We start from the raw sequence: 25,676 nt of genomic DNA, 5'->3' as shown, positions 1-25,676 counted from the left end.
TGATTCTCTTCATATAGCATTCTAGAAAAACCAGAAGTACAACATAGGGAAACAAATCAGATCAGTGGTGGTCAGGGGCTGGGCATAGTGGGTAGGTGGTTGACTACAAAGGGACATGAGGGAAGTATGGGGGTAGCGGAAATGTTAATTTTAGCACCTAAATCCTATAATTTTGCATATTCCTTTCTAATCTTTATCCATGTGTTATAGCATACTGTTACAAACATGGTGTACAAACTAATTTTTGTTATTTTCACTTCACTCAAGGCTTGAAAAATGCCCCCAAGTGTCTGTCTAGCTGTTCTTATGCATGGCTATTTAACAGTCATTGTGTTACGTGAGTCATTGTGAGACTGTCGTACTTCAACATTCCACCTTAATGTGGAACCATTAAGTTATATCTACTTTTTAGCCACCAGGTAATACATCAACACATCTTTTATGCATATGCTACTTTGCTTCTATTGTCTCATTGCCTGAAACCCAAGTCCCAGGAGTAGAAACACAGATGCAGGAGGCCACCTTCCTGACCTTTCTATATATCATGTTAGGTCGATTCTAAGGGTCAATGGGGATAGCTTCGGAAAAGTGGGCATTCTAGGCCCAGGCTAATGAACTTCAGTTGTACTTTATTCTTCTTTAGCCATGAAACCTTCTCTTGACTAGAGCCCCAATGATTTTATAATTTGGCCTAAAATGTTCACATTTATTAAAAAGTTAACTAAGAGAGAACAATGCACATTTGAAGAAATATCAAGTCATTTGGCAGAAGTTCTAAATCTCTGGGGAGATATGGTGGCACTGTGGTGGGGGAGGCGGGAACTACAACCTGAGCTTCAATCTCATGTCACCAAGAATTCGGCTTTGCCTTACACCACTGAAATCCTAGAGGAAGACCCACTTCTTACTCACTGAATTGAAACTCTGGAGGGAGTATCCAGAATTCTTTCTGCTTCCTTCCATCTTCCCTTTATTCTTTACTCCTAAACCTACTTCGTGTCCGGCGAGCCCTTTGCAGTTTCATGGCATTCTCACGTATGCCGTTGTTCTCAACCTCGTACTGTTAGTGTGATTGTTCCCACCCTTGAGTAGAGCGGGCTGAGTCAGGAGGAGCTAAATGGCTTATCCCAGCTCACACTGCCTGTGAGGGCCCATGCAGACTCACGCCTGGGACTTCTGAATGTTTCCCCTCTCCTCGCGGCTCCCCTGGCTCAGCCTCAGCTCTGTCACTCTGAGACTGATTTTCAAGAACACCGATTTTTTTCTTTTGTCTTCTGTCTAAATAGAGTTTAACAGCTCAAAAGTTTTCTTTTCAGAATGTTGAAAACAGTGACCCAAAACCTTTTGTAGGAGAAAGAAACCTATAAAATAACTCATCTTGATAAAACAAGATCTGTGTTTGCCTCAGAGCTGTTTCTCTACTCTTGGTCAAAGCAACTACACTCAGCCATATCTACGTTCTGTGTATGCCAGAAGGAAGAAAGCTCTCAAAATCAAGCATCTATCATAAAAAGAAAAACTCAACATGATCTTATTACAGATATCTTGATTTGACAGGCTGGCAGCTAGCTACATTTCAGGTAGCTAGAATTATAACAAACATAGAAGCAGCTTAGTGCCTCATATTTACCTGTCTTGTCAGGAGGTGTGCTGGTTGTGATGACAGCCAAAGGGGCAGACGTGGTGGGAGAGGGAAGTGGGGATTTCACAGGTGGCAGGGTGCGGGAAAGATGAGTTTGGGGCATAGAGGAAGAGAGAATTCCAGACTGAGTGAATATATCAATGGTACGGCTAGAAGTTATGGGAGCTGAAGGCTGGAGAGAAGGAAGGTGAGTCACCCCTGTTGGGCTCTGGGTTACAGGTGGATGATCAAGAGGCTCAGCAAAAGAGAAGGCGCTGGAGACTCGGGAAATAACTGTGGCCTGAGGAGCAACTGGGATGGAATTGCCAGAAGAAAATGGTGGGCCACGTGGATGACCAGGAAGACACGTAACTGGATCCTGCAGGTCACTACAGGAAAGAATCAGAGAGGTGCATGTGAGATACAAATGAACTACAGAGCAGTGACTCTCCTCCTCTGGCAACCATTCAACACCACCCAGAAGCCCTGGCTGTACCCCAGACCAATGACATCGTAATCTCTGAGGGTGGGAGTTGGGCATTGGTGTTTTTAAAGCTCCCCAGATGATTCTAACATGCAGCCAGGGCTGAGAACCACTGCTCTAAGGTCTAGACCCTGGCTGCTCAAAGTGGAGTCCATGAACCAGCAGCACTGCCTTTACCTGGGAGCCTGTTAGAAATTCAGACTCTCAGGCCCTGCCCAGACCTCCTGGATCAGAATCTGCATTTTAACCAGATCCTCAATGACTGATATTTGAGAAGATCTGAAATTGAAAGCCCTTATTTCACTGTCAAAATTCCAAAACTCCTTAGCCAACATAGTGAATAAATGACCTTTTTTTAGGAAAAAGGTCAGCGTATTTGCTACATACCACTGCAGTTTTTTTAACTCTTCTGGGGAGGAAGGGCAGGGTGTTCTGACAGAACAGCAGCACTGTTCTGGAGGAGACAAAAGGAAAGAAGAAAATGCATGGTCAAGAATAAGGCAAGGTATAGGCTCAGATCCATCAAGTATTACAGTTCATGCACTGACTGCATTTTAAAGAGCATTCATCTAAAACGTGATAAATTGGATGGCATTATATCGACAATTACATTCACAAAGTAGGTGCTCAAAAATATTGAGTAAATAACTTTGGGGGGGGGTTTATATGCACACAATATCAGTTGCTCCTTAGCAACTCCTAAGAGGAATTCAGAAGTAAACAGATCCCAGCAGCAAGCAATCAAATATTCCAAATAGAGCTCTTCTTCTCAACAGGGTTTATGATGTTTTCAAATATACTGAAATTTTATTAAGAAAGCAGGAAAAATCACCTTTTAGAGCTCCCTAAAAACTGCCTAAGGACAAAAGAGTCAAAACAGAAAGCTGTAACATAACATAAATTTATTAATTATATTTTCAATTTTAAAAAGAACACATCAAAGCCATGTGAAAATGATCACAGCAATAAAGATAAAGACAACTTACCCATTGGGCGAATCTTTACTCTTTTCAAAGCCACCATTACAGCACATATGTTCATAGTCTTATTCAATTTTATTGTGAGTGTACAGTTTAATGTGCTATAAAGAGAAATATTTACAACAAGAGTGTTACTAAATTGGAAACCTACCTACATATTTGTGATTGTTTTTTCAAATTTAAGAGTGAGGGAAGCGGACAGTGACACTTAACTTGCAATGTCACCCTGATAAGCTTGTAAACACCCACCTACCATGGTCTGAACTTTACCCCAAAGACGTTATAGGACAAATTTATAGAGGTTTACATTCACGGAGCTGTAAGCCAGGGACCCTCTGACCACACACAGCTGATGATTCATTTTGCCTGCCCGCGTAATCAACAGGCCGGGCTGAAACTTGGCTGCAAAGACAGGAATATCTTAGCTGGCTACTTGCATGATGTCTATAGGCATTTGAGTTTCCATCATAGGAGCCCTTTCAAACACCAGCCTAGATGAATATCAGAGTCTCAAATCTAAAATCTCTCTGGTGATTCAACCTAGATTATCAGATAACTAGAAATTTAAGACATTCTTTCTGTTTCTTTCTACTTTAGTCTTGGTTTAGATGAAAATAATGTTAATGTTGTAAAGAACAAAAAGAAGTAAGTGAAATGAACTAAATACATATAGTGGATAGGAATTTAATCTTCAGTTTCATGGACGACTTGCCATTATTTGCACCAATGAATCGTTTGATGAGTAGAAACTGTCAATTTCTAGGACTTTTATTCTCACAGGATGCTGAAGGTTCAAGTAGTGAGATTATTGCTCTATTAACTGTTGGTTTATGCAGCCAGGACAGCCAGTGGACACTATTTAAAATGATACTCTGTGCAACCTTAAATAATTGTTGGGCAATTTCTGATTCGCCCCTTGTATACACTTTTTAATTTCTTTTCTCTTTCTTTCTAGTCTTTTCCTTCCCTCTCCTCCTTCTCCCAAGCTCCATATTGTATTCCTTCATCTCCGACTGTCCTTTACCCTGACAGGACTACTGTGTGCCATTTCTTGCTCATATTGGTAGCCCTCGGGGCTAAGGACACTGATGACCTTTAGCCTCATAGAACCAGGGGCCAGTGGCCTGACACCACCCACCCGTCTGTGCTTTATAAAGAAATGAGAAGATGCTTATGATGGAGTGAGAACAAAAATACATATATTCTAAATGTCATTAATAGGTATTTATTTTAGAGGAATACCTTTGAATTTGCAACCTAAGACTCCTCAATACTTTATTTCTTATGAGTAGAGAAATAATGATATTTGTAAAAGTATTAAAAATAACTGACCTTTGATCCTTATCACATGCCACAAAATAAGTCTGAAACAAACAAACAAAAATATATAAATATGTTACTTTGACAGTTGAACATCTCAGATAAGACAACCCAGGACTAATCACAGCATCACTAAATCTTAGAATCACAAGAACCCCTAGGGATCATCCAATTCATATTTCTACCAGATTTCTGACATATGATAAAAGCTATTCAGGCTATACAGGCTCTGCTTAGATACCACTAGTGTCAGGGAGCTCATTCTCCTGGAGCCCTCATTTTAAGAAACTTTTGGTTTTACATGAAGAAAAATACATCTAGTAATATCCATCCATTGTACCTAGTTTTGATTTTTGGAGTAATGGAACTAGTCCATTCATTCTTTTACATGACAAGTTGGGGGGAATTTCAATACATATCTCCCCAGGAATGTAGAACTCCATGCTTTCCCCCAAATAACAATAATTATAAACAAGGTACAGGGTATAGTATGATTACCTCACTTAGGGTTTGCAGGGTTTTGTTGAGCTCTGATTGTCTGTTAATACAATGAGAGAAAATGACATGAAGGAGACCACTGGTGATGTTAAATTCAAAACAAGAGTTTTAGCAAATACATTAAACATACGGTATTTATTGCTTACAGTGTTCACTTTGAAGTAACACCGGGTATAATAAGAGATTTCTATGTGAGAAAACTAAATTATTTATATGACAAGGGAAACTAACCAGACAGAAGCTGTGTTGGTTCTAGCCAACAGCAAGATAGAAATTATGGTTAAATTATTTTGTTTTCATTAGGCTACTGCAACCCCCAGGTAGCTTCTGGCAGAGGGCCAGAGGAAAAGCTGGCTGGCCAGAGGCAGAATTTCTGAGAGGACTCAGCCACTCACCCTGGAGGCTCTGGGCCTCTGTTTTCCTCTCCAACCGACCCAGTCTACCCTTTAGCACTCTCCAGCCCCATCTTCCCCTCCTCACACCTCCTCTTTGGACTTTCTCTCATTCGTCTCCTCTGAGTGCACTCCAACAACACTTAGTTCTTCAATGTGGCAGAGCTTCACATGAGGTTAGGATGAAAAATCTATTTTAAAAAGTCACTCTAAGGCAGTGGTTCTCAACTTGGGGTGACTCTGCCCCTCCCTGGGACAGCTGGCAATATCTGGAGAGATTTTTGATTGTTACGATTGGGGGTGGGGTGCTACTGGCATCTAGTGGGTAGAGGCCAGGGATCTGTTACAATGCACAGGACAGTTCCACATAACAAAGAACTGTCAGGCCCAAAACGTCAGTAGTGCTGAGGTTGAGAAACCATGTTCCAAGTTAATGGGCAGTAGTTAGTTGTAGGTGGCTCCAGGGAAGGTCTGGAGGGAAGAAGAGAAGGATAGTGGCAATAATAGTTTTTTGAGCTAGCAGGAGCTGCTGCTCTATAACTGTGCTCAGAGGCCACCTTCTTTCTGGGGGTTTTCCTGGCTCCTCCAGTTGGGTCTGACCTGCTCTATATTCAGATACTTAGAACATCCTCTGGTACCCTGTGCATGTCACCTTCATTATAGGGATTATACTGTATTATCATTTGTCCTCATCCTGTGTCTTTCCTACCAGACTCTAGACTCCCCATTCTTAAAACGGCCTCATGCTGAAACCACCTGGGGAGCATTATAAAATACCGATACCTGCATCTCAGACCCCAAATACTGATTTAATTGGTATGGTGTGGGCCTGGGCATCAGGGTTTTTAAAGCTCCCTGGATGATTTTAATATGCCGCCAGGGTCGAGAACCACTGCTCTTACACCAAGCTTTCCATCTCAGAAAGTTGGGTTTGTCCCCACTTGTACCTCCAAGGCCCAGCACATAGTAGGTGTTCAATAAATGCTTGTAGCTTTAAATGAACTCATCTATATTTTAAGTGTAGTAATTAAGATGAATTACTTGCAAGTATGCTAAGTTGTGTTCTATTTATAAATTTGTAAGTTTAAAAGACTGTTTCTTATCACTATTATTACCCCTCTGAAGTTTAAAATCCTTCTAGGACATCAATATCTCCTGCTTTTTATTTCACATATATACTTGGAATAGTTAGAAAAGCTAGATTTTCATTAGGAGGTCAAAAAAATAGGCATAAAGGACATGAACACCACCTCCACCAAGCCCAATTCTCACTGCTTTAACTTTTTGCCACTATACACTCAGTAGAGCCCTAGGGATGTTTGATATCCACCCGGTGAAATCATGATGTTCTTCTTCACCTAGGCATTGCTGAATCAGCAGCAGCAGCTAGATCAAAATGCTAATTGAAAGGATGACCCTTAAGAACAGCTTTGTTTTGTTTTGTTTTGACCTAGGAAAGGTTTTTCTCTTCAATGTCATAACAGATACTACCCAAAGCTTTTAGATTTGGTTCAAAAGTGTACAAAACCCTCATTTGTGAATAAACGAATTTTGTCTCTGATGTTGCTTCCCAGCCACAAGTGCAAAGCCATGAAGTTTCCCCTCCCAGTGACAGCCAGACTAAGACTGTCTCCTGGCCTAGGCCAAGCTGCTAGCCACCATTTTGGCCTATTGCCTAGGTGGGGGCATCTATTTGTAATGTAGTTCTCATTGTCTGCGCTTGTCCTTATAAGCTGAGGTCTACTTAACAGAAACCTCTCTCTGACTTTTGAATCACTGATGTCTCATGACACATGAACAAGTGGTATACATGGAATCTTAACCTTGAACTCTTCTTTCAACCTTGCTGGCTACCAAATCATATTACAACTCAAATACCAATTCAAATGGAGTCTTATGTAATTTCAAAGCAAAGAGAAGAGCCTCACAGGGATACTAGCTGATGACAGGTGACTATGGTAATAGTTTACAAAGAACTCAAGAACAAATTCTCTATAACCTTTGGGTCTGTCTCTTTCCTATTCTTAGTTTCCAAAAGAAAGACAGCTAAACAAGTTGACATCTTAAGTTTTAAATCAAACAGTAGATTACTCACTTTAATTCACTTTGATACAGGACTCCAGTTAAGGTAACATTGGCCATATTTTGATTCTGTTAGAAGCACAAAATCATTAAGAATACAACAAATATTGTTTAGTTTTTACACTCTCTAACAAGAAGTTGTTCTTCAGTTTTGTTGGCCACCCAAAGAACTACACCCTAAAGATTTTGCATACTAACTGTATGGAATACTATCTAGCAAACGATCAAATCTTTATTGACTGAGCTAGTTTTTGTTTTTATGTCTTCTTTTTAAAATATTGAGAATCAGCAAGTATGATGTGGTAATTTCTGCCTTTTGTTATTCCATTCTGTCTTTTATTACTCCTGCAGAAGAATACTATTAAAGTTCTCTACATGAAAAGTCCCAGGTTTAAATAAAATATCCTAATGCGAAAAGGGAAACTTGGTAGCAGCCAGCGCTACATTCAAGAACCTGGCACATAGTAGGTACTCAGGAAATAGTCACTGAACAAACCACATTTAACTGGGATCCTCTGAACCAATCTAGGTTATGGAAGGCTTATACTACTATATCCTAATCCCCCATAGGGTGAACAGGATCACATTCAGAAGACTACTCGTAGATTCAGTATTATATTTCTTGTTGATAGGAGTTTCTAATATAATTTTAAAATTTGACTGATAATAGAATTCCATCATATAAATGTTCTTATTCAGCAGCAAAGCTAGTGAAAACTAAAATATAATTATTAACAGAATACCATGATTGTTTTTTATATTAGTTTCGGGTGTACAGCATAGTGTATATAAATTATATAATTTATGAAGTGATCCCCCAATTACTCTAGTTCCCACCTGGCACCATACATAGCCATTATAATATTACTGACTACATTCTCTATGCTGTACTTAACATCCCCATGACTATTTTGTAACTATCAATTAACATTTCTTAATCCCTTCACCTTCTCACCCAGTCCCCAACCCCTCTCCCAAGTAGCAATCACCAGTTTGTTCTCTGTATCTACGAATCTGTTTTTGTTTTATTTTGTTCCTTAGATTACACATATAAGTGAAATCGTATGGCAGAATACCATAATTATTATGAAGTCGAGCCCTCTTAACAAAGCTAGGGATTCAACGACATACTTTACTTAAATTTGGTCATAAAAGCAGATGTGCCAAATATCATAAATAACTTGAACCTTAAAAAAATCTTTACATACACGTGAACTCATTTTTTAAGATTACAATAAGAAAAAATTTTAAAACCTACCTGGGTAACATTGCTTTCTTCGTCATATTGAAACATTATCTCACCTCTAAAAAATGCTAAAAATAAATTTTCAAAAAGAAATGAGGCTTGCATTCTTAGAGCTTGAGGATTAATACAACACAGAAAAAGATTACCAAATTACTTTATAAACAAATTGTCATCAAATTCTGTTGTTATTCACGTTTACTGTTTTTTCTATCAGAAAGCTATTCAATATAATTTTCAGAAAATATGAACTATAAATTTTGTATAGGAATGCAGAAAGAGAACATTTGTCCCTTGTCAAGAAATTTTATCCCTACATGCTTCTCTCAGAACTTGGTTTCCCCTAACGATGCTAACTAGGGGAACTGTGGCTCTAAAGTTAACATTTAAAAAAATATTTTATTTAAAGCTGTTATATCCAAAAAAAAAAAAAAAGTTGATATAGCTGTAGTTACATAGATAAGGGAGGGCGAGAAAAGCGTTTCTCAGTTTAGCAGCCTTCTGCAAGTTTATTCATTTTCTTACTGGTGTTTTTGTTTCTCTCTTTTTGAAAATTTAGCTACCAAATACACTATTGTTCCCAGGAACAAAGTTGAGATTTTGCTTTGAAACTTGGATAGGGTGCAGGGCAAACCCTTTCGTCAGTTGAACAACTCATTGTGACTTTGATCCCAGAAATGCCAGAAAACCCTGTTCTTAAAATGCTCACTTTGGGAAATACTGAAGTCAATTTCAGTCAAACTGTTTCCTGCAGGGTGTACTTGGAGGGGCTTTGACTCTCATCTGGAAACAAATAAAATAGAGACCTCCCCTAACAGAAGTACATTACGTGCACTTCATAACCTAAAGACGAAACACTGGTTCTTGAGCAGAAGGGCAAGGATGTCATATAGAGCAGGGGTCAGCCAACTTTTTTTGTGAATTATCAGGTCAATATTTGAGGTTTTGTGGGTCATACATATGGTTTCTGTTGAAATTTCTCTGTGGTTGTAGCGCGAAAGTAGCCAAAGACAATATGTAAATGAACAGGCCTGGCTGTGTTCCAATAAAACTTTATTTACAAAAATAGGTAGCTAACTATATTTGGACTATAGGCAGCGGTTTTCTGACTCCTGAGCTAGAGAGTTTTGAAGGCCTCCTCATCTCATCTTCTTTTATTGCATTCCAAAGTACAACTGATTCCCATAGCCTGGTTCTCAATAGTTCACTTCCACTTAAAATGGCCAACAAAGCCATTAGACCAGAGTTTAATATGATTTATCTATTCCAGCGACTTTTCTACTGAGAACTCAAACTTCTGCATTTTTATACTGAAATTTCAATGAATATAGTATATAATTATTAAAAGTAAAGATACTTGATATATGCATAGAGTTACTTATCCATTTTTAAAAAAATATCCATGTGTATGTGTGCGCATGTGCCAACACCCACAATTTCTTTCCCTCACTTCTCCTCCAAGTTCATCCTTCAGTCTTGTTGAGGGCATGTTGAGTTTCATAAATGTGCTGGGAGCACAGTGGTAGCCACCAGCTTTGACCTTCAGCCTAACTCTGCCTGATCAGCTACCAATTTCTTCACTAGCCTCCATTTTCCTTAATGAACCCAGATTGGAACCTGCAAGAAGTGAAGGTTTCTAGTTCCTGGCAGGGTATTGTGGAATTTATGGTGCCAAAAGAGTTGGTCCCCCGATGAGGTTGTTTTTAACAGACACTAAAACAAATGGTCAATTCAGTCACTTAATTAGGGAAAACATTACTCCAACCAGCTTTCTGGAATCTGTTATTCAAGATGACCATTTTTTTTGACTAAATGTTCAATTTTTAAACAGTTATCAAACATCACGTAGACACAACACTAAAGTAGACATTAGTCATCAGCCCAAACATAGATGAAGCACAAAAATAAAGAAATTATGGAGAATTCAGTAAAAGAAGGGTAAGAGACAAGGGAGGGAAGAAGGAGAGAAGAGTTACACAATATACGAAAGTGAAATGTATCCAACAAGGTTTTTTTTTTCTTTAATCAAAGCCAGCTAATATTTTCCTGCTATATTCTACCAGCATACTATCAGCAGAAAGTTCATGTAAGCAAATCTCATACTCACACAAATAGAAAGTTTGTGGAACATTCTTTTAACAAAGTTTTCTTGTTTTCTAAACTACCCAACCTTAACTTATTTTACTTGAAATTGTTTCCTATGATTTTTAAATAAATTATTAAAGCATTAAAGGGAACAGAATAAAAGGAAAACATTCTTCTAATAATTGTTTCTTTTTATATCAGTGGAGTCATGCTAAGATTTAATATTATAAAACGTTTTGTTACCTTCCTCTTCTCTCTTCCCATGATCCAATTCTGACATGCCACACTATATTTTTCTCTTTTTCACATCTGCTTTCATTGGTTTTAACAAGGAAAGGAGCCCAGAGAGCCAAACCAAGATGAAGAAAGTGGTTGTTTCATTACTTCTGGCCCATGGCAGAAGGGAAAATATTCCCATTTCAAAAACAGCACGTTCTCAAGAGATTTCCATCTCAATTTTTAAAAATAGTGGGCAATCTTAGCTAGAGATGGCAAAACACTATGGGCACTACTGGAATTAGCATCCAATTAAACCAGGTGTATGTGAGATTTTCAACATTCTAGTAGAGTGGTTTATTTTATTTTTAGCAAAAGACAACATCCTGTTTCTAAGCAATAATACTTAAGGTCCTATGGAAAAGTTTGAGGAATTTATATATAAGAAGTGGCTTTCAATAATTAAGTTCATTATTAATTATGTCCATGAATCAACTCTAAGGGTATTAGATACAGATTTAAAGCTGTGGTGAAAAATATTTGGTGTAGAGCTTCATGTTCTCATATTAAGGAAGTTAATCTATCATCTTACTAGGCAAGGGGAAGATAATTTCAGCCAGATCTAAATTGCTTTTGTTTTCATTCGGGACTCGTAGTAGCCAGGTGGTATGAAGAGACAGTTCAGAGGCACACATCACATACTCATCAGGAGAAAAACAACCATTTTTTCTCTGTGGAGCTAATTTATCTGGTAACATATAATATGCACAAGAACTAACCTGAGTCATTGCAAATAGATGACAAATTGCAGATATTTCTCTGAGGTTTGACTCCTGCAAAGAAAACACAATCCAACCAATTAAGCATGTCAATACCTTCACTTATATACTACATTGTCAAGAGAATTCATAAAATTAGGTATCAAATGTGGAACAAAAATATAAGTTGATATAATTGGCTGGATGAAGTCCACAAAGACTGAAGGAATGAGCATTTTCATTTCTTAATTGATCAGCTATGGAACTTGATTCTTCACTATTCTTTAGTATGTCAGTGTTTGATCCTCTACTCCTCCCTAAAATTTCTCTATCCTATTCCCAATTAACCCCTCTCTTGTCCAATATAAATAGAAAAATATGAATACAAATTGAGCATAGAGGCTTTAAATGAACTAGCCCTTACTCATAAATTCTCCTTCCTTTCTGGGTAGGTGGGTGCATTAGCAATCTAATGCTCCTTATGCGAATGTATTATGAAATAGCAGTGTCATGATATTTCACATGGGCAAAAATTACAAAATTCAAAAAATATTTTCTGAGCACCTACCATATTCTACAGGCTTTGGGAGGTTCAGATACAGACCCTGCCCTCAACGAGCTTACAATCTAATGAGTGATACTGGCCAGTAAATAAAAAGTTATAGTGAGGGCAAAATAGAGTGATGGCTAAGACAACAAACCACATAGGCATACACAGGAGGCAGAGATGATGGGAGATGAAATAAACCACATTAGAACAAAAAACTTCATACATATTAACCTGAGAAACACTTTCACCTTTGGTGAAGGGAGAAGTACATCTCTTCTTTGATTTGAAAAGAGCTCAAGGTTTACTCCTCTAAGAATCTTTCCTTCATTAATTTTATCCTTTTGGCAGAGTGTAAGAAATCTATAGTAAATGTGAGGGGCAAATGCCGATAATGTACCAAGCAAACTGCCAAAGGGAAGAGGTTATTATATTAAGGAATATATTGGTTTCCTTGTTATGTCTGGTTTGGTCAGAATTATGTATGCAAGGCCTGATGGCTATTTTATTTCCATTGTACTTTATGACTGCTTAATTCTTTCCTAAGAGAACTAGTTTGGACACAAACTAAAATTATAATTTGAATTAGAGCGTGTGACATGATTTCTGCCAGAATGATTTAGTACACTTGGTACATAGACATCATGGTTCAGCTAAAAGTTTTGATTCTGCAAGCAAACTGAATTTAGATGCCAAAAGTTGCCTGACTTATAGATTCCTATATTGTTCCACAGCAATGTTACCCACATCAAAAGAGAAAATTTTCATTTTAAATATACTTGCTTATGGATATAACTCACTAGAAATATACACTATGAAATTATAAGATATATAGATGGTGGGTAGTAATGCTTTAAATATTTTTTACAACCATTGATCTATTGCTTACTAGGCTTTTCATTCTATCACATCTCACCTTTAAAGTTTAGTGGCACCTTTGTTTCTAGTAATGTGTATCTTTTGCTGCTCATTCATACTGAGAATTTTTCTTTCCTATTGCTAGGGCTGTTATCTGTAATTTCCTCCAAGTACATGGCCATAGGTTGTCCTTTAAGTCATGAGTGAGAAAACTTTGCCTGTAAAGGGTCAAATAGTAAATATTTTAGGCTTTGTGGGCCACATAATCTCCATCACAACTATTCAGCTCTACTGTTCATTGTAGAAGAAAGGTAGCCATAGACAATATGTAAAAAAAAAGGGGGGCATGGCAGTTTTCCAATAAAACTTTATTTACAAAAAAAGTGGTGGGCCATACTTAGCCCGTAGACCATAGTCAACCTCTGTTTTAAATCAACCAGAAACCTTTGTTAAGCACATCATGTATCCCTAATGCTGCACTAGGTACTTAAAAGTACATCCTTTTTTTTTTTATTTAAAAAGAGTTTGAGGTTCACTCCTTTAAGGATCTTTCCTTCATAAACTGCATCCCATTGACTGTCATTAGCCCTTCTGTCTCCCATGCCTCTTAACCATGTCAGAAACACTGTGTAATCATTGCCTTTATCTGCAGATATGTTCATGTCAATTATCTGTTTGTTTGCCTTGTCTCACCCATAAACTAGAAGATTATTGAGGGTGGGCATTATGTCTAATCATTACTAATATAGTCCCAAACACTTAGTTCAACTTCAGATACCCAGTACATAAATATCTATTCATTAAGAACAGATTTCATTTTTTAAAGGTAGAAAAAAAGAGAAAGAAAACATTAACACCAGCCATTTGTTTAATTTTACTTTAGTTATAAAAAAGAAAGTCTTGATATTGATAATAAGTCATACCTGATGCATTGAAGGTTTTTACTATAGTGATTTTAGTTTTTTCTGCAAAGAAGCAATTTAAATATTAGAGCAGAATTGTTGCTTGTTTTTAAAAAACAATTTGCCATGAGTACTATTTTAGTGAAGTGCTAAGAAAATCATACTGTTGGCACCTTTAAGACACTTGATCATCTCAGCAGCGGAATGAATGAGAATTGCATACACGGATCATATAGCATTGACATAGGATGGGTCTGGGATCTGGATTCCCATATTTACCCAGTTAGATCACACCCATTACAAACCCTCATTGCTTGTGTAATTCTGCAGTTTCCATGTGCTGCTGCTAGACAAATTAATGTGGACTTACACTTCAGATATGTAGAATTAAGTCACTATCAGGACCTTCAGGTGATAGGTTGTAAAGAGCAGGTGATTCAGATAAAAATTAATGGAAACAGTAAGCACAGGATCTAAAATATTGCTACTATACAATCAAGAAAGTGTCCTGCTGTTTTCTCTGAGTTAATATTATCCCCCTTGTATTGATAGATAAAATTATTCTCAGAGAGGTTGAGACTAAGGACTATTCAAAGTCAATGACTCACAGGTAAATATTAAAACTCTGAAGAAGCAAACCTTAGAAATATCTTCCCAACACATTTTGGGGACAGAGTCCATGGTTCATTTCCCAGATAATGGAGAACCAGGTTCACAAATCCTTTCTGTAAGGATGGCCAGTTAGAAGAGGCTGTGTTCAGGCCACAGATTTGCAAAGAAGCTCTGTCTCCTAGGGTGAGTGGCAAATTCTGAAGAAAACACAAAGCTCAGATCTTGAAGAAGTACTTAAGAATGATAACATTATACTGTTTCGGAAACCTCATTTGTGTACGTGTTATTGATGAGTTTCTGTTTCAATGTGTGACTGACCCATGGGCAATGAATGATTCGAGGTAATTTTAGAGGTTGATAGCATTTGCATTATCATTAAGAATCCTCTAAATACATTATTTGCCCTGATGCTTTCATTTCCAGAGCAAACAATACATTACTGTGAAATGAGCTTCTGGTTCTAGTAACAAAAGTGCTTTTGGGGAAAAATGTTCAACCTCACTAATAATCAAGAATGCAAAATAGAACCTAAGGAATTGAGAGAAAGATTTCATAATATATAGACTCAGCTCTCAGCAAAGGTACAGCGACACAGACATTCTCATCCATGTTGGCAGGAATGTTGCTGAATATAATAATTTCTAGAAGGTAACTGAGCAGTAGGTATCAAGAGTCTTAAAATATCATAATGCTGACTCATTAAGTTCAATCCTCGGAATGCAGCCTATGGAAATCAGGGATGATGAATGCAAAGATGTTGGCACAAGGATATTTATTGAAACAATTTCTATTAAAAAAGTAGAAACAATTTTTATGGTTAACATATAATACGTTATAGAATATTATCAAGTCATTAATAGTAAGGGACACTGGAAAATACAACTTAATATTGAAGTCAAAAGAGAAAGATATAACAATCTAGATAAACTATGACTATTTTGTAAATATATATACAGTGTATATGTATATATGATACTGAATGGAAATATGCCAAATTATTAACATTAATAGTCTTAGGAAAGTAACATTTGAGATGAACTCTATATTCTTTTTTATTTTCTATGTTCTCCATTTTTTTTATGAGCTAAGATATATTACTATTATAATAAAAAAAAATGTTACTTTGAATGGAGTGCTCTGGCCATAGCAGTTTAGAAGTTCAGGAGTGTGGTGACACCAGAATTATAGTTCAATGTCAAAGTAAAACAAGTAATAAATCAACAGTTGAAGGCATAGGAAATGGGCAAGGAGAAAACCTTTATTAACCTAAAAGACAACACAAATGCGAAACTCAAGGAGCCACAAGCTATTGTATTTAGAAATAACTTGACATTACCTGTCTTGTCTAAAGTAGATAATACACTCAAAGTAGCATCTGGAATAAAATAACAAAAATTAGCCTAACCATTGCAATGATTAACAAACACATGCATCTTTCTAGGTTCCTTAAACATCTCATTTTCCCCCAAATCCTGGAAAAGTTAGAAAGTTTTGTAAAAGCCAGTCGATACTACCAAATGTATTTGCTGCCCACCCCCTCACCACACTATCCATTCTCCAACCCCAGGGACAATTTCTAAGCAAGTATTCATTCATTCAAAATGTGTTTCTTGAACAAAAGTTATGTGTCTAAAACATAGCAATGCTCCTATAATTATTAGATTTAAATAAACTTATTTATTTAGTTTAATATTTTGTCTCTTTTTCTCTATTATAATGAAAGTCCCTAAGGGATATGATTTTTCCACAGTTAATACTAACTTTAATATATAGCCCTGTAGATACTTAATATATTTTTACCTAACAGTACACTCTTATAAAAGTAATTGTAATTTAAATTTGGAGTTCTTGAACATTATATTTAACTGACTTTTAGAAAAATCTCATTTTTATTTTGTTTCACTGAGAATCAAATTTAAAATCTATTGGTATTTCTTTTAATGAAAATCATTCTAGAATTTATTGTTCTGGATGAAACTCTAAGGGGGGGAAAGGCATGTATTACATTATCATACTTTTTTTAAAAACCCACATGAAATGGGACCTAAAATTTACTGCCAAAGCTATTTTGAAGATGTTCTTTCACTATAAAAAGTCATTGCACATAAAAATGATAATGCCTGGGTCTTTCTATTGGACCAAAATTGAATTTAAACCAGTTTTGATCAGTGTGAGCTGCATCTATGATTGTTTAGCTCCTTAACCACCAACCACATGGTGAGATTTTATTTTAACTAAGGGACTGTGAAAAGTGTTGGGTTTTGACTGCAATAAGATGTAAGTCTGTCTGTCCACAGAGGGGAGGGAACAGAATGTGCTGCCCTGCCCACCACCCTTGAATATAACCCAGTTCTTTGCCTTTTTTTCCAGCATGATGAAGAAGCCAGTTTTTTTCATTTCACACTATTTTAAAATTGATAAAATCATCTGTAAAAAGGCTGTCTTTGAACACTCTGTACCTCTGAATCCATGCTGAATCATACCGAAGTTACTGGATGTGCTTTTCACATTTAAACAATCTGTCATATAAAACGCGTTGGCATTGTGTTGGTGAGCAAGTAAAATAGGGTACTCAAAATGCGATTGATATTTCTTTTCTTTTACAAAACAGTTGAAGTATTGGATTTCATTAACCAATGTCACCATAAAAAAATATATTAATTAATTTTAAAAAATAAAAATAATAAAAAAAATAAAAAATAAAGTGGTGGAAGGCTGCCCTCCCTCCATGATAATAAGAATTTTATCATTTAACCACAAAGTTTAGGTTGCTCTCCAGGGTTGAGAGTCTTGGGGTTTGTTTGTTTGTTTTCTTTTTGGTTATTTGAATATGGAAACTTTCAGCACAATTCATTATACTTATATTCATATTAAGGGTTATCAATTTTCACTTGCTTCAGAAAAATTCTTACCTTTTAGGCTTGTAGTTTCAACCACTTTTGTCCCAAGGAAAAAGACAATACAGATATATAATTAAATCAAAAACTTAACAAATCAGGATAAATCTAGGTTTAAAGTTTTTCAAAATCTTGCCTGGAGTACCATTGGAGTAGGGGACCAAACCAACAAGAGATGATTCAACTGCAGGAGAAAAAAGAAACAAACAAGAAAATACTCAATTTAATACTTTGATACAATTATTTAATGAATTTTAACGAGTTAGACCTTTTGAGATATAATTATGAAAAGGAAGTGGAAAACATGCTATCAGGCCAATATGTAGTTAAATCTTCAAGTCCCATAATCACTTAGTATACATTTAATCAGAGAATTGTAGATAAAGAACCCAAGAGATGAAATGAGTGTGACTGTCTCATTTTACAGATGAAGAACCTGAAACTCATGACCGCAAAGCCTGCTCCTACCATGGAATATTATGGAAATAAGTGAGGTATACTACTTACAAATTTTTTTAACCAGAGAGTTATAGAAAACATTTTATACTTTAATTTGTCAAACTACAATTATGAAACATATTAGCACATTGGCTCCATTCTGTTATGATGACCCCTGGGAACTTTTCCCATAGTGAATTTAGGATTAAAACAAACAAACAAACATTGCTATCACTCAGTACTGTACTACCTAACACAATTTCTTGATAAGTTATTTTAAAGCATGGCTGCTATTAACCAAGTTATAAATTTACCGTGGAATAACTCCACTTATGCTAAGAGGTCAGTCTACTACACACATTTTGCATGTTTAAATATTAAAAATATCCAGTGGCTTGACCTCTATGTATATACAGACATTTTACAACTAAAACAAGCCTTGCAGTAGGGAGCCTGATATTCACCCAGTAAGGACAACATTTGGGTGTGTCAAGGCATTTGGCTGGCCTGTCTGTTTTAGAACGTTCATGCCTTGGCTGAAACACACACACACCCTGTCTGTCCTACATTATTCATTACATATTTTGTCATTTACTACATTTTTAAAAAAATTACCAAGGATACTTCTTGAGAAGTAAGACAGTTCTTGAGCAGTAACACTCAAAGTATAGATATAGAATCCTTTGCTCTTGGGGCAGAACAAAATAATTGGCTAAAGCTGGTTTCATTGATGAATAGTGATGCCATCCAAAGAAGAGACCTATGGGCACAGCCATGCATCTGTCCCTGATGTACACTGGCTCTTACCTTCCAGTTAGTGCAGCTCACCCCTATGGCACCCAGGACCCAGGCTGTGACTGGAACCAGTGTGTGTCTCCAAAGCCCCATACCCATTCCATGCAAACAGGATTTTGCAAATATATCACCATCGTTAAGTCTGATGAAGGCTACTGTACCAGAAGAAAAATGCAGGGGTTCATTTTACCCTTGAAGCTTAACAATGAGAGGGCAAATTGGCACAGTAAAAAGAGCTTGGGCTTTGGAGACTTGCAGTCCTGGGTTTGAACCTTTGCCCCATTACTTAATAGCTTATAATAATGATAACTATTACTTATTGAGGGTTTACTCTGTGCCAGACACATGTATTATCTCACTTCATCTTCACAGCTACCCTATGAAGCAGGTACTGTTAATCCTCCATTTACAGATGAAGAAACAGAGGCACAGAAAAATGAAAGAACTTGCCCAAAGTCACACAGCTAGCATTAGGGGTAGGAGGATGGTGGTTAAATTCAAACCCAAGTAGCCTGGCTTCAGAGAATATGTGAACTTGAGCAAGTTTTATCCTCTCTGACCCTCAGTTTCCTCATCTCTAACATGAATATAATGATTCTTATGCTGCAAGAGTGGAAGCAAAATGAGATGTTTGAAGACTCCCAGGCATGTAGTATCTGTACAAGAAGTAATGACTATTATTATTTTGTTTAAATGATGTAATTAATAACAGAAGCTCATTTTCACGCAACTAAAGATAAAACGTGAATTGAGTCACTCCTTACCACAAAAGATTATTCTGTAATATATGGTATACCAGAAAGAATACAGAAGTAAGAGTTAGAGAAGCCACATGCTGCCTCTGTGTGTTGCGGGGCAAGAAGCTGTGTGACCTCAGACAAGTTACTCAGCCACTCCAGGCTTCACTATGTCATCAGGTAAGGGATGGGACTGGGCCACTTTATCTCTGAGGTCCTATTCCAGCCAGCATTCTCAAATGTGAGTTCTGTTCCTGGTTCCTGTCAAGACAGGTCCTACTTATAAATTTCTCTTTAGTTTATTTGCCTTCCCATTCTCCTGAGTGCTAAACCCTTTGAAGCCTTTTGAAAAATATTCATTCTGTGGGGTGCTGAGGAAGTGTAAAAGAACATCTCATCACTCGAAAATGAGAACATTCAGCATAATTATGTTCTTGATGCTCTTTAGTAGACTAGTTAACTAGAATACTAAAAGCAACATTGAAGAACTTAAGCAGTTACCATAATGAAAACCTCCAATTTACTCCCCAGCTTTGTCCAGCAATGTGATGGAACAATATGCCTGTCCTCTTGTCTGTGTTTGCTATTGATTTTTCAGGTGTAGGTTTAATGACAGAACTTAATGTAATTAAATTTCATGGTAAAAAACAATTTTGCTGTATCTGACTATATGCCATATTGCACGGAGAACTTTTAGAATATTTTCCTGAAATTCCTCAAAATCAACGAAATAACAGTCTTACCAGGTGGTGATAACAAACTGGAATTATCAGCATTCTCTGTTGAGGAAAAAGATGATTTAAAATTAGTTTAGTTTGGAAAAAAAATTAGTTTAGTTCGTGCATAAATTTGTAGGAGATTAACATCTTTAATGGGAGTGAATGTAAAATGAGATGCAAATAGCTACCAGAAGAGGGCAGTATGTTAATTTACTATTATTTTCAACAGCCTAATTGGTACTTCTTTTCAATTCTCTACAAAGACATATCTCTGGTGAAGCGATTCTTCCAATTCAACTGTTGATAGTGCTCTATATATTTTGTTATAAAATGGTTTAGTACATTTTAAACTAAAAATGATGATTAAGAACTTTAATTCTTGGCTAATATTAGAATTTGTAAAAGTAAATGAATATGTCTGCATAAATTAAACTTCCATTAACTATACTTCTTTTTATACCTATTAGCATAGACTTTATACCTACTAAGCCACTTCTTTTTTATGAGTTAAACTAGATCAGATGCCTCTGGGTGTATAAACTATAAGAACTGTTGTGTTATTTATTTCGGAAGGATACTAAGATTCCTTAAAATAAAAGTAATTCTATTTTTTAATCTCTGAAAAATAATATACACTTATTGGAGCAACTTCAGAAATTAAAGATAAAAAAAAGAAGAAAATTAAAACCACCTATAATTTTCCACCTACAGATAAATGACATTAACATTTTGGCATATATTCTATTCTCTATGTGTATACGTATACCTACATATATATAGTTGACCCTTGGGCAAAGCAGGAATTAGGGGCATCAATTCCCACATGCAATCGAAAATCTGAGTATAACTTTTGACTCCTCCAAAATTTAACTACCAATAGCCTATTGTTGACCAGAACCCTTAACAATAACATAAACAGTTGATGAACACATATTTTTTATGTTATATGTATTATACACTGTATTTTTATATTAAAGTAAACTAGAGAAAAGAAAATGTTATTAAGAAAATCATAAGGAAGAGAAAATATATTTACAGTATATATTGAATAAAATCTGTGTATAAGTGGATCCAGCAGTTCAAACCCATGTTGTTCAAGAGTCAAATGTATGTAGATAAATGAATATATGCATGTGTATATATGTGTTTATATATATGATAAGAAAGATCCTATCACTTAAACTATTTATAACTTGATTTTTCTCATGACCTTATAATATGGTAACTATAACCTGATTTTTTCTGTGTACAGAGTGGTTAGTCCCTTGATGCCCTAATTTAATTGGAATTGACTCTTCTTAGTCTCTGTCCTTCACTATATCCTTCATGTTACTTTAATATTCCACCAATCAAAGAGTCTGTTGAGTTAACAGGAGTTTAATTTTTAGAATACTTTTGGAAGCACAAAGGGTAAATTAGTCATTCACAGCTTAGTATGAATTAATTCTAATTGGCTGAATTCTTTGAATCATGTAGCAAAGACTTACCATACTGAGCCATGTTGAAAAGTACTGAGAAGAATCAGCATTCAATATGTGCTACTCTGAGAATGACGCTCTCAGTGTGGGCAGGTGAGGTGGAGTGGGGTGGGAATGTGGCACAGGCAAGGAATCTCATGAAGGCACTGAGGAAGGGTTGACTACCAAGGAGGAGAGATGGAGAGTGATTCCAAAGGGCAACAGAGGCTAATGCCGCTTCCTTTACAATTTTTCCCAGTGGCTGACCATAGCCACCAATGGTTCCAGCCTTCTCCACAGCTAAATCCTTTGACCAGAGCTGTGTACCCACTGGGAAGGGGGCTGATTTGAGTTTCAACTCTTTCTTAGTTGTCAGAGGAAATGTACAAGTTACGGGTAATAGGAAAGCCAGAGCAGAGAAGGGAGTTTCCTGGGAAACCTACAAAACTGGTTGGCCATTTCTGGGTAGACATGTTTGACAGGCATGGACTCATAATCAAGAGGTAAAAGCTGATCAAAATGTAGATCAAGGGCTAGACCAGCCCACCTCATAGACAGAGCTGGCCTCTTCCATCATAAAACCTATAAGGCTCCCAGTAGCAGTCTATATTGATGAAGGGAAGGAATCTGGTAAATAGAAGTTAGAGATTTTAAAACTGTTTTTGACCACTTTTTCTCTTTTGGCATTTTTTTTCTTCTTCTAGGGGCCTGATTGCTCAGTGATTAATATTTTATTCACTTTTTCGCCTCTCATTGTGCTGCTCCACATCACTCCTCATAGAAACGTCCCCATAGGCCTTACATTTTCCTGAGAATAGCCTCTGTTTCTCTTGGGCTCTCTCCTAACTCATTTCCCATTTGTTACAACCAAAGAAGTGGTTGTCATTTCCAGTGAGTCATATATTTGAGTTCCATGCCACTCTTAGGAGACAAAACATTCCCATTGTTAAAAAGATTCATAAACAAAGAAAGGAAAAACAGTTAAATTTTCAGATTTTCCTTTGGAAACCTACAAAGAGCAAATTTTAAAGCACTATTCATTTATTGAAGTCTGATTTAAGACAATAAATAAAATTATTGTGATGTGTCTATAAAATTTACTCAGTATGACTCCCTAGTGGTTTTTTTTTTAAAACAAAGTCTATATATTCCAATTATGATGAGCAGGAATTTGGCATGCATAAGCTTAGGATGGAAGCCAAACGGAGGAACTGTAAACTCAAGAAACTGGCCCCCTCAATGGAGTCTCTTTCCCTAAGTTGCATCCCTGGCACTTTCTTTCCAAGTTATTGCCACCACATCCCAAACTCCAATCCCACGTGGCCAAGTGTGGTCTGAGCACTGCCATGTGAATGCCTTACTGTCATTGCCTCTCCAACTCCATATATCTAAGAACTGATCCCTCATCACTCTACATTATTTCCATACTTGATCAGTTCTTGAAGTTGACAGTATTGCTGGTAATACCAGCCAAATACTTTAAGCTGGAAACTTCAGTGTATTAGTTTCCTGTTGCTACTGTGAGAAATTACCATGAACTTAGTGGTTTAAGACAACACAAATTTGTTATGTTAGAGTTCTGTAAGCCAGAAGTCTACTATGGATGTCACTAGATGAAAAATCAAGGTGTTGATTCTGGAGGAGAATCTGTGATCTGCTTTGGGGGGATTTTGGCAGAATTTAGTTTCTTGCGGTTGCAGGACCAACGTCTTCATTTTCTCACTGACTGTAAATTGAGGGCTGTTCATAAATTCTAGAGGCCACCCACATATCTTGGCTCATGCCCCATTCCTCCACCTTCAAAGCTAGCAACAGTGGGATGGGGTGGGGAGTCCTCATGCGGCATCCCTCTGACTCACTCATCTGCCTTCCTCTTCTCATGATTAGATTGGGCCCACCCAGGCAATCCACAATAATTTCCCCATTTCATGATCCTTAACTTTAATCACATCTGCAAAGTCCCTTTTGCCATGTAAGGTAACATGTTTACAGGGTCCAGGCACTGGGACGTGGACATCTTTGGGGAGCTATTATTCTTCCTACCATACTCAGAAATCCAGTTTTTAAAAAAATTATGAAGAAAATGCATTGCAGGAAACCACTCTTTATGAAGAAAAATCCCACAGGGGTTAAGTGAAGGGCCAAGAAACCCAGGGTTAGTTTCAGTGATTCAGCTGAGTCTATGAACCAAATGCTCACTCTGGCCATTGCTCTCAATTCCTCTCATTCCTCACCTCCCACCTCCACATCCAGTCAACCATCCCATGCATTCTTACTGTAACATGGGCTGTTGAAAAGATTAAAGAGAAATAATATATGTGTGATAATAGTAAAAACTGATTCCTGTGATCCAGATTTAAGGTACTCAGGGCTTCTTTTGTATTTAATTACTTAGCCAACAGTTCTATGAGACACATTAATTTATTAGCATCAGTCCTTTTTAGTGTTTGAGAAACTTGAGGCTGGGCAAGGTTTATTGATTTGTTCAAGGCCTCACCAGCAGTTCATCGGAGAGCAGGGATGTGAACTCAGGCAGTCTAACTTCAGAGCCTACCCTCTGAGTCTCTATTCTATCCTTCATCCAGTGACAAACTCTGTAAACCATAAACTAGCATATAAATGTAGGGTATTATTATTGATATTATCTAATCTCTCTCCTCTGTCCCTTCTTCCCATGCCCACTGCCCCTTTCTAAGGCCAGGCCTTGATTGCCTCACACATGAGTGAAATATTAGAACCCTGGAATCTTCTAATTGGAAGGGAGCTTAATGTTCTATACATCCAACTTCTCCCCTAGTGCAGTAAGCCATCCACCAAATGCACATCATTGGCTCACAATTCCAATTCAGCTCCCAGACAAGTCCTATCTTGCCCACAGTAGGAATCACACTGAAGTTTTTGAAAGTTTGAAATATTAATAAATATTTATAAATCAGGAGATATCAAATAAAACTTCAAATTTTCACTTTTCCAAAATTGGAAGTTTTAGAAGATGACCCCTTTTTGTCAGCTCTCAGGCCCTCTAAAGCGTAGCCTAGCTGCAGAAGCCAATGGAGATGGCTTTCTCCTCTAACTATCTTAAAGTTTATTCACTGACTGCACCATTTACTTGGTATTTGGACATATACTGTTAAGAATTGTTATTTAACTTTTCCACTGTATGTCTTGTTTTCTCAATTAGATGCTAAGTTGCTTGATGCTTTATTAGCATACAGGAATCCAATCCAATGCTTTGTATCTGATAGAGATTTAAAAATATTTTTGGATTGACTGATGACATCATTAAGGAGTCTGTCAGTCGGGGATCAGTCAGGAACCCATGACAGATTGTTCAATAGAAGGAATTTAATCCAAATATTGCAAGGGGTGAGGTCCCTGTGATACAAAGCAAAGCACGGGAAAGATGGAGAATAGATCTGAGCACAGTGAGGTAGATTCCACGAAGGGGAGACTTGAGAATACTTTTTGGATGGCTATTATTCAGAATCTGAGGTTTGGAGTAGTTATAACTACCAATCACAGCAGATAGGCTACTTAATAGATCTTACAAATGTGTGCTAAAATGGCCATTCAAATACAGATCACACACCACATAAAAAACTCAGCAGTGACTTCAATAATGTACCTTTTATTGACTTTCTCTCTTTTCTTAATGTCCTCTCCCTGCTCCCTCACTCCTAATTCCTGGGATCATTTCCCAAACAGACTACTTGCACCCAATTCATGGAAGTTCATGTCTGGATATTTCTGAAGTTTTCATTTTTCTCCCTACTATTTGATACTGTGAGGGGTTTCGGTAAGAGTTAAAGTGTGAGCCCATAGATTGTCTTAAACCTGTGACTATAGTAATACTAATGAGTATTTACTTCTAACACATTCACCCCCAAGTTGGATGGAAAAGATAAAGTCTTAATCTCATAGGAGTGGATCTGAAGGGGATACTACTAGCCCCCTTGCATGAATATTTTAAACCCAACTGAAACTTGTAATTTGGTGGCAGTCTTTCTCTGGATTGAATTACCGTTCCGTAGAGAG

The 25,676-nt window shown here is 37.0% G+C and overlaps 1 protein-coding gene across 1 annotated transcript in view; it reads right to left on the bottom strand.

Annotated features, from left to right (window-relative positions):
• ADGRG2 (adhesion G protein-coupled receptor G2) overlaps window positions 1–25,676 on the bottom strand; it is a 98,931-nt gene that overhangs the window by 20,903 nt on the left and 52,352 nt on the right. The window contains exons 4-16 of the mRNA XM_039852289.1: window positions 20,209–20,244; window positions 17,632–17,679; window positions 17,511–17,534; window positions 15,935–15,973; window positions 14,008–14,049; window positions 11,701–11,754; window positions 8,636–8,691; window positions 7,391–7,446; window positions 4,904–4,943; window positions 4,418–4,449; window positions 3,092–3,186; window positions 2,493–2,559; window positions 1,631–2,010 (exon numbers count right to left, since the gene is read on the bottom strand). Of these exons, the coding sequence (XP_039708223.1) occupies window positions 1,631–2,010; window positions 2,493–2,559; window positions 3,092–3,186; window positions 4,418–4,449; window positions 4,904–4,943; window positions 7,391–7,446; window positions 8,636–8,691; window positions 11,701–11,754; window positions 14,008–14,049; window positions 15,935–15,973; window positions 17,511–17,534; window positions 17,632–17,679; window positions 20,209–20,244 (969 nt within the window). The remainder of the gene's footprint in view (window positions 1–1,630; window positions 2,011–2,492; window positions 2,560–3,091; window positions 3,187–4,417; window positions 4,450–4,903; window positions 4,944–7,390; window positions 7,447–8,635; window positions 8,692–11,700; window positions 11,755–14,007; window positions 14,050–15,934; window positions 15,974–17,510; window positions 17,535–17,631; window positions 17,680–20,208; window positions 20,245–25,676) is intronic.

This window comes from Pteropus medius, unplaced genomic scaffold (genome assembly GCF_902729225.1).
Source record: "Pteropus medius unplaced genomic scaffold, Ma_sr-lr_union100, whole genome shotgun sequence".
Lineage (NCBI taxonomy): Eukaryota > Metazoa > Chordata > Mammalia > Chiroptera > Pteropodidae > Pteropus > Pteropus medius.
This window is presented reverse-complemented; position numbering and strand designations above follow the sequence as displayed.